Source organism: Hyperolius riggenbachi, chromosome 7 (assembly GCF_040937935.1).
Source record: "Hyperolius riggenbachi isolate aHypRig1 chromosome 7, aHypRig1.pri, whole genome shotgun sequence".
In the NCBI taxonomy this organism is placed as follows: domain Eukaryota; kingdom Metazoa; phylum Chordata; class Amphibia; order Anura; family Hyperoliidae; genus Hyperolius; species Hyperolius riggenbachi.
The window spans coordinates 177,869,868-177,879,867 of NC_090652.1; the positions used below are offsets into that span (position 1 = coordinate 177,869,868).

At 46.7% G+C, this 10,000-nt stretch overlaps 1 protein-coding gene across 6 annotated transcripts in view; it reads left to right on the forward strand.

The window, feature by feature from the left end:
- The window catches only part of WDR75 (WD repeat domain 75), a 669,401-nt gene that overhangs the window by 72,424 nt on the left and 586,977 nt on the right, over window positions 1-10,000 (forward strand). For all 6 annotated transcript variants that reach the window (XR_011022770.1, XM_068244930.1, XM_068244926.1 and 3 more), the window contains one exon: window positions 7,215-7,303. Coding sequence is in view for 5 of the 6 variants with exons in the window: in XM_068244930.1 (XP_068101031.1) it covers window positions 7,215-7,303 (89 nt within the window). In the remaining variant the exon portion in view is untranslated. The remainder of the gene's footprint in view (window positions 1-7,214; window positions 7,304-10,000) is intronic.

The following is a 10,000-nucleotide window of genomic DNA, read 5'->3' on the forward strand; positions in this document are numbered from 1 at the left end:
TTTCAGCAGACTAGTGCGTGTGTACGCACTGTCGGCGCCCGGCAGATCGTTCAGGAACAGCCTTATCAGTCCGCCGACAGTGTGTACACACGCACTACAGTCTGCTGAAAACCCGCCCAGTGGGAGGTGCCGACGGACTCGTCATTGGCTGCTGTCGTGCGTGTGTACGCACCTTTAGTCTGCTTGTCAGCTCTGCTTTTGTGATTTCTGTGCTTTGAGTGATTTCCTGCCTTTTCCAGCCTTTGCTACATACATATTGCAGTTTTGCTAGTCTTTTTTTTTTTTTATTTCAATCTTTTTTTATTGGAAGTTTTTGTGAAGAGTAACAGACAGTAATACAACATAGAAGTATATGAACCTTGGTTACAGTAGGACTAGGAAATACAGAGCACAATTTGAATCAAATGAAATGTATACTTAGAAACAGAGAGGATTATATATCATCATTTCACCTTCATAAACCCTTTGGGGGGGGGGGGGGGGGGGGGGGGGATATTAAGAAACATCACAGGGACTGAACATTGGGTAGTGATAGGACATAACAGCAGTTTTGCTAGTCTTTATAAAGACGCTGTGATCCCTGTGTGCTTGCTTTTGCTGGATATGTTTTTTTCTCTGTCGCTGACCTTTGACCCCGTCTCCAGTTTGGGGTCATGGCCTCGTCCTCCCGGAGGCATTTGTGTGACCAGGAGCTGCTGTATGTCCTGGAGAGAAGCGACAGTGAGGTGGAGCTCGTTGAGGAGTCTACGGACAGTGAGGTTCCCGGTGACCTGTCTTCGGAGTTGGAGAGCAGTGACGGTAAAACCGAGGAGCCAGTGAGTGTCGCACGCACTTGCTGTGAGCTGGAGAGCCCCACTCGAGCTCCGCCACCCAGGTTCCCTTTCACAGGGGCACCTGGGCAGAAGATCGCATGTGACCACAGCCCGCTTTTCTACTTGGAGCTGTTTTTTACTGATGAGGTCCTCCAGAAGATGGTCGAGGAGACCAATCGGTGTGCAGCGCAGCAGCAGGGTGCTCCTCTACCCAGTTTCTCTCGAAGCAGGAAATGGGAACCGGTCACCTGCGACGACATCTGGGTGTTCCTCGGCCTCATCATCCTCCAGGGAGTTGTCGGTAAGCCGCTGCAGAAGTAGTACTGGACCACTAACCAGATCCTCAGTACGCCCTTATTTAGATCCGTTCTGTCCAAGCCCCGCTTCACCCTCATCATGAAGTACCTGCACTTCAGCAACAATGAGGACTTTGATGAGGCCACCCATCCCGCTCCCAAGCTGAAGAAGATATGGGAGATCTGTCAGCTTATTGTTGCCAACTTCAAGGGGGTCTACGTTCCCGGAGCGTGACATCACCGTGGAAGGGCACGTTTTGGGGTGAAATCCTTTATGCTCTTTGGGGCCAATTCCAGGTACATCTGGAACTCTCCTATTTATACAGGTAAAGGCATCAAATTTGCACCTCAGTACAGCAAGTTTGGTTGTGCTACATCCTCTGTACTAACACTTATTGAGCCATTGCTGAATCAAGGGTACTGCCTTACGACGGACAATTTTTATAGCTCCCCGGAACTGTTTGACCACCTGATTCAGCACAAGACAAATGCATATGGTACTGTGAGGGCTAACCGTCGCCATATGCCACCGGCCTTCTCTGCCAGGAAACTGAAGAAGGGAGAGGTTGTTGCCTGGCAGTAGGGCAGAGACTGTCTGCACCACTACAAGAAGTAGACAGGAGGTGGCCAAGCCCAAAGCGGTGTTGAATTATAACCGTACGATGGGAGGTGTGGACAGGGCTGATGGAGCAATGACTTTCTATCCGGCTGTCCACAAACAGCAGCGGAAGTATTATAAAAAAAAATTCTGCCAGCTGCTGGAACAGTGTTTGTGGAACGTCTATGTGCTGTATAAGGAGAACTGTGAAAGGCCTGTACCCCACCACGACTTTAATTAGCAGCTTACGGAAACCATATGCGAGAAGCATGCCCCACCGGAGTCAGCAGCTAGACCGGGGTCATACGTCGTGAGCCCGCCAGACATTCTGGACGACATTTTACAGAACACTTGCCACCGCACTGAAACAAACTCCTACAAGGTGTGTGGTCTGCTGCGCAAATAAGGGCAAAGACGGCAAAAAAATGCACAAGAAGCCCAGTGTGTATTGCCCGGACTGCGATGTGGCACTTTGTGCAATACCATGCTTCAAAGTATACCATACTAAGGAGGTGTTTTAAGAGTAAACCTCTGTACTGTATTTTTTTTCTGCCTTAAATATTTATTTCTGCATTTTCTTGATATTTCTGCATTAATTAAAAATGCAAGCTATTTCTGTTTGCCGTTAATACATTTTATTTTATTTTTGACAAGAATTTTTTTGACATCTTAATTATACTTATAATTTATACTAAACTATTGCTTGGCTTATTTTGGTAAGTTACAGGAAAAAAGGTTCTGAAAATTAATTGTACCACTTTTTGCACGGAAATCCTGGGGAATCAAAACGCCGAAGTGGTTAAGAAGGAAAACTACACCAAGCTTAGCTTTTTTTTTAGTAGGAGGGCTTTTTGGTCCCTTTTATCCCCCTATACATTCCTAGTAGTTTGGGTCACTCAAAGTATCTATCTATAGAAGTGATTATTATGAGCACAGGACCAATAGAGAGCTAATACGCAGTTGAGGGAGGGCCCTTCGGGGCCCCTCTGTCCCAAGGGCCCGATGTGGTCACAACCTCTGCAACCCCTATTGCTACGCTCCTGGCCAGTCCATCTCTTAATGGGGGATTCTCTGGGTTTTCTTTGTTTTCAACATTATTTTCTGAACAGCGGTTGCAAAATCTAACTGACAAAATGGTGTCCAAGTGAGTAGGGAGGCTAGCTGGTATCTTACTATTTTGCCCGTTAAACTGCTGTAAAGGAAATGCTGTTGAAAACAAAGAAAACCCTGAGAATCCCCTATGACGAGATGGACTGGCCCAAAACCTGTCGAATTTTAACTGCCTACTTTTTCGCGATAGTGGTCCTTTAACCTCCCTGGCGGTATGATTATTTCCAGATTTGTTTCAAAAACGGTGCAATTTTTTTCACAAGCTTTCACACCGTATAAATCATACTGCTAGATAAAGCTGCAGCAGCCCTGCACATTCCACACCTCCAATGGATACAACTCGGTATTACCGTTCTGACCTGCGGTTAACCTCCCTGGCGTTCAGTTTCTGCTGTATTTCTGTGCAAAAAGTTATCCAATTAATTTTCATAACCATTTTTCCAGTAACTTATCAAAATGTATCACGCAAGGGTCTAGTATACATTTTGAGTATAATTAAAGCTTGAAACACAAAATGTAAACTAAATTTCAAATTTACTCTGCAAACTATCTGATTATTTACACTTCCAAGCTGCACTAATACAAATGTAAAGGTGGCCATACATCTAGACATGATGGGCAGATTCGACCAAGTGACAAATCTCTCTCTGATGGAATCTGATTAGAAAGAGTTCTGTCGGCTGCCCATACACCGCAGGCTGATTCCCAGTCGATTACAGCATGAAACCTCTCGAGAACCGTCTGTGTCCGCTGCCTTGCCTCTGCCCCCGTGTATAAATGCAGGGCTTTGGAGTCGGAGTCGTGGAGTCGGGCAATTTTGGGTGCCTGGAGTCGGAGTCGGCAAAAAAATGCTCCGACTCCTAATGAATTTGTAACTGTAATTAAAATAGAAAATATGATAAAATGTTCTATTTCTCAGATAATAGTCATTCAAAATAATGTGTATATATACAGTAATAGCTGTGCTTAGTCCACAAAAATGAAATAAACCAATCAAATTTAGTTACTTGTGCTGCTTCAATAAAGCAGTCCCCGTATTTTTAAGGTCAGATATACATATCTGATTGTGACTGTATATATGATGTGTACACAGGAATCTCTTATATATGTTACGGCCCGAACCCGAAGTGTGGCCACTTCGCGTTCTGGCCAGCCACTTCGGGTTCTGGCCGGCCAATTAGCGAAGTGGCCGCAGCGCAGCGGCCAATGTTAGAAATGGAATGTTTACACTTATTTTACGGTCGTCTCGCTGCGGCCAAATGTATTAAAAGTTGCTTAAATTTAATTAAACATAGCCGGCGGCAATGTGATAGATGAAGCCGCCGGCTTTCGCACTGCCTCCCCCCGATTCCCCCTCCCCCCGCCTCTCTCCTTGTCCCCGCCTTCCATACAATACGGAGCCGCCGGGAGAGTCGTTCGTCGCGGCAGGGGAAGCAGAGCGGGGAGGCTGCAGACATTGCTTCTGCCAGCACCCGCTCTGTAGGAACGGCAGGATTCCCCTGCCGCGACGAACGACTCTCGGGGACACGCGTGCTCCGTATGTCGTACAGGAGGCAGGGAGAGGAGAGAGGCGGGGGGGGGGGGGGGGGGAGGAGGAGGAGGCAGTGCGAAAGCCGGCGGCTTCATCTATCACATTGCCGCCGGCTATATTTAATTAAATTAAGCAACTTTTAATACATTTGGCTGCAGCGAGACGGCTGTAAAATAAGTGTAAAAATTCCATTTCTAACATTGGCCGCTGCGCTGCGGCCACTTCGCACATTGGCCGGCCAGAACCCGAAGTGGCTGGCCAGAACTAGAAGTGGCCACACTGCGGGTTCTGGCCGTAACATATATACTAAATAACATCTATGCTGAAAGAATAAAGCCTGATGTGTAGCTGTGTCACTAATGGTCAATGAGATGAAAATAATTCTGCACTGATGCTGATTTATGCAAATGTATGCAATCCCTTTGCTGATGAAATCAAATAATTTGATATGTTGTTAAAATTTGGTTTGGTGACTACAAATTAAAGTGTACCTGAGACGGATGAAAAGTAAAGTTTTATACATACCTGGGGCTTCCTGCAGCCCCCTTCAGGCTAATCAGTCCCTCGCTGTCCTCCACCACCCGGATCTTTTGCTATGAGTCCTGGTAATTCAGCCAGTCAGCGCTGTCCGGCCGCATGCCGCTCCCACAGCCAGGAACATTCTGCACCTGCGCAATAGTGCTGCACAGGTGTAGTATGCTCCTGGCGGCGGAGTGTGTGCATGCGCACTACGCCCGACTGGCTCAAGTACCTGGACTCATAGCAGAAGATCCAGGTGGTGGAGGAGGACAACGAGGGACTGATTATCCTGAAGGCGGCTGGAGGAAGCCCCAGGTATGTATAAAACTTTAATTTCATCTGTCTCAGGTTTACTTTGTTACACAGTAGTACTATACTCTACATATGCACTCCCCACAGAGCTGCAGGGAATCCACTGAGAATGCTGTGCACATTGAACACAGAGGTGTTGTCTGTTTACAATCTCCTCATTCCCCTGCAGAGTACCTGCACATCATTCTTACATGTACCCACACTTAAATTGCCTAGGGCCTGATAGATGTTTTTTGTTCCGGTTTGTACCTTTTACAAGTACTCTTACCAAGGACTAGTTTTAGTCTAAAGGGAATAAATATAGTAGTCTACATATCCTTCTCACTTCAATTGTCTTGTAAAATTCCTAAGCGTTGGCAGTTAAGAGACGAATTTCATGTTACATACTTTTAATCAGCAAAATTGTAATATGCAAATTAGAGGAGTCTGAGTCGGTGGATTTTTGGACTGACTCCACAGCCCTGTATAAATGTGCCCCCTTGTGTGTGCATTTATACATTTTCTGTCCTGTCGCTAACTGTGCAGTGCTAATCTGTCTTCGGAGTTCCCCGCAAGTTGTTATATTGAATTCAGTGCAAAACAAAAACAAAAAAAGTTAGTTTGCCGCCAGATATTGATGACTGTGCGTGACACTGGCGTCATCAACACCGATCACCAGGGAAGATGTCACTATCGGAGGTACACGACGAGGGATCAGCACGCCAATGGGGAGTATAATTGCACCCAGTATAGGTAGCAAAGTATAGGGGCCCCAGTATAGGTTAGCCAGCTATAAGAGGCTAATTATAAGTGCACCCCTCACCGATTCCCCCTCTTCTCTTTGCCTACCTCCTCTCTCTCTGCAATGATAGCGGTGGCCGATTTCCCTCTCCCCCCCCCCCCCCCCCAATCTCTCTCTCTCCACATCCATCCCTCCCCCCCTACTCAATAGCAGTGGCCGATTCCACCCCCTCATCCCTCCCTCTCCAATGATAGCGGTGGCCAAGACTCCCCCCTTCCCCCAATCCATCCCTACCTCAAGTGACAGCGGGTGGCCGAGATCCCCCCACCCCCCATCCATCCCTCCTTCAAGTGACAGCAGCAGTGGCCTGAGATCCTCCCTCCCTCAAGTGACAGCAGCAGTGGCCTGAGATCCCCCCCCCCCCCAAATCCATCCATCCCTCTCTCAAGTGACAGCAGCGGTGTCCGAGATCCCCCCCCCCCCCTCCCCATCCATCCCTCAAGTGACAGCAGCGGTGACCTGAGATCCCCCCCCCCCCCCCAATCACACTCTTAAGCAACAGTGGGTGACCGAGATCCCACCCCTGCATCCATCCCTCCCTCTCCAGTGACAGCAGGGGTGCAGAGATCCCCCTTTAATCCATCCATCCCTCCCTCTCTCAAGTGGCAGCGGTGACCGAGATCCCATCCATCTCTCCCTCTCTCCAGTGACAACAGGTGGCCAGCATTTTTACTCACCGTGCCTCTCACCCGCGTCACTGATTACCCGCTCTGGTCTTCTTTATCGCCAGTAGAAGGAGGCAGCATGTCATGGCTGTGACGACTTATGCCGGCTGATGGGGTCTGAGCCATCAGAAGCGCCGCGATCAGTTGTGATGAGCCATAGTACTGCAGCCCGACACTGTTGGGTATACAGATTTTAGCAAGTTTTCCTGCCCCAACACAGTGTCAGGCATACTGCTAGGAAGGTTAAGAGGGGCAAATATTGGAGTTGACTTATACACGAAATTGACTTATACTCGAGTATATACGGTATATAATCAATAATGCTTGTATAATCTGAGACGCATCTAATTTTCCATGTATTATTGTATATGTTTCAATGTCCATGATTGTACTCCTTGCATATTTTTGTTTCAATAAAGTTATGAGCGTAAAAAAACAGCCTCTATACATATTTGCATGAATTTGCATGCACATTTGGCATCCAAATATGTGCATGCCAATCCAAAAAATTGCATGCTTCTAGTGGAAATGTACCCGGAGTTATAAATACCACAGGTTGACCATACATAATCTTATTTGTTTTTTTGCAGGAGAAAGTTCAATCACAAACAGGACTATACTTACTCCACCCTGCACTGGCATCATGATGCTGTTGCTGATTTAGCCTTTTCTATGCAAGGTTTGTTATTCCAGTCTTTTTTTCTTTGTTTTAAATCATTGTAGCCTTTATCATGTGGAATACTATTATGCCACATGAAATATTATTGTAACCTTTCATTACTGGAACCTTTATCATGTGCTCACACTAGAGGAGAGGCGCCTGGAGATGGCAGCCTCAGCAAGTTGCTTTCTCTTTTTGTTTGTTTTATGTGTTTTTGTTTTTCAACATTGCCTTGTGCACCCAACCCAGATGACCTTCACAGTTGCTGAATCCCTGTGTGATCGGAACTCAGCATCTACACAACACAGGATGTCAGCCACAATCTGTTGACCTGTCCACAGATCAGCATCCTCTATTAATGTGTCAATTAGATGTAAACAAACTTTTCAAAAATCAGAATATTAAGAAAGCAGCTGGCCCAGACTGCAAAATGTTTGAAATTCTGTGCCGATCAGCTAGCGTTTGTTTTCAGACATATTTAAATAATCTCTGGAACTCTCAGCGGCCTCTGCCTGTTTAAAACCCTTAACCATTGTCCTAGTTCCTAAAAAAATCTAAACTTGCCTGTCTAAATGACTATAGGCCTTTTGCACTCACATCATTGGTCATAAAAGCATTTGAAAAACTGATAATGCCTTATCTGAAATCCATCACAGATCCCCTGCTGGACTCTGCAAGTTGCCCACAAGTCTAATAGATCTGCAGATGATGCTGTAAATATGAGTATGCATTATGCACTAGAGCATTTAGATTCCTTTGGAACCTATGCCAGAACTTTTTTGTGGATTTCACCTCTGCATTTAATACCATAATACCATTACTGCTACACAGCAAGCATTCCCAACACTTGCTACACCTAAATCCATCTGCAAATGGATAACCAATTTCTTAACCAACAGGAAACTGTAGGTTAGACTTGGGAAACACACAGGGGCGTAGCAATAGGGCATGCAGAGGTAGCAACCGCATCAGAGACCTTGGGCCAGAGGGGCCCCGAAGGGCCCTCCCTCAACTGCAGCGTTCGCTCTCTATTGGTCCTGTGCTCATAATAATCACTTCTTTAGATACTTTGAATAGTGGTAATCATTTATTTATTTATTGTATTTATAAAGCGCCAACATATTACGCAGCGCTGAACATTAATTTAGGTTACAGACAATATTTAGGGGTGACATACAGCAATATGACAATACAGGATACAAGAAAACCTGATCACACACCATAGTATGAGTACCAGGTAATGCTTAGTCAGTCACTGGATGGAGCATGGAGATTAGGCAAGTTATGTTCACTCAGATGCATAGCATGGGTTCACAGTAATGGAGGTGCCAGATCAGGTAGGACACAAAAGGAGGAGGACCCTGCCCAAAGGCTTACAATCTAGAGGGAGAGGTAAGGACACGAATGGTAGGGGACCAGAGTTCAGCTGTAGGTTTAGAGCCCTTGTGAGGGGTAGTAGGCCAGAGTGAAAAGGTGAGTTTTGAGGGCTTTCTTGAAGATGTTGAAGGAGGGGGCTGCCCTAATGGGTGGAGGTAGGGAGTTCCATAGTGTTGGAGCAGCTCTTGAGAAGTCCTGGAGGCGTGCATGGGACTGGGTGATGCGGGGGGCGGTTAGGCGAAGTTCATTGGAAGAGCGGAGTGAGCGGCTAGGTGTGTACCTCTGAGTAAGATCGGAAATGTAGGTTGGACAGGTTTTGTGGACAGATTTGTAGGTCAGACACAGTATCTTGAATCTGATTCTGGACTGGATAGGAAGCCAGTGGAGAGATTCTAGGAGGGGATCTGCCGTGGTGGAGCGATGGGAGCAGTGGATAATTCTGGCTGCCGCATTCATGATGGACTGCAGTGGGGCTGTTCGGGTCATAGGGAGACCAGACAGCAGGGCATTGCAGTAGTCAAGGCGGGAAATTATGAGGGCATGGATGAGGAGTTTGGTGGTGGCAGAGGTCAGGAAAGGGCGAATCTTACAGATGTTATGAAGGTGGAAGTTGCAGGACTTTGTGAGGTTTTGGATGTGGGAAGTGAAGGAGAGTGCGGAGTCCAGGGTGACACCCAGACAGCGGGCTTGAGAGGTAGGGCGAATGGTAGTGTGGTTAACAGTGACATGCAATCATTAACTGTTCCCCATTCCCTTCTTGCACCTCTGACACTGTAGTTGCCATTGGTGGTGCGCCGTATCAATTGTTATGTATAGTGTGCTTGGGGGGGGGGGGGGGCCCAATGTAAAACTTGCATCGGGGCCCAAAGCTCCTTAGCTACGCCACTGGAAACGCACATCAAGCTCTTTGACAGCCAGTACTGGAGCACCCCAGGGCATTGTGCTTTCCCCACTGCTCTATTCACTGTACACCAATGACTGCATCTCCACAGATCCACCACTTAAGGTTCTGAAGTTTGCAGGTGACTCAACAGTATTTGAGGATGAGTCTGCATACAGGCATGTGGTGAGATATGTTTCCTTCAGGGGGAGCAGCAACAACTTGGAACCTAAAGTACTTAAAGAGGAGCGGTCAGTCATACTATCTCAGAAAGACAAACACACACACATGTAAGTAGATAAATACTTGCTCTACTTAAATAAACTATGTATTTCACTGTGCATGTTTTGATTAAGGGCCCGTTTCCACTTGTGCGGTGCGAATTAGTCGCGGAGAACGCAAAAACGAATTTGCACATGGATGCAAATTTTACCGCAAATTTGCGGGCGTTTTCGCAT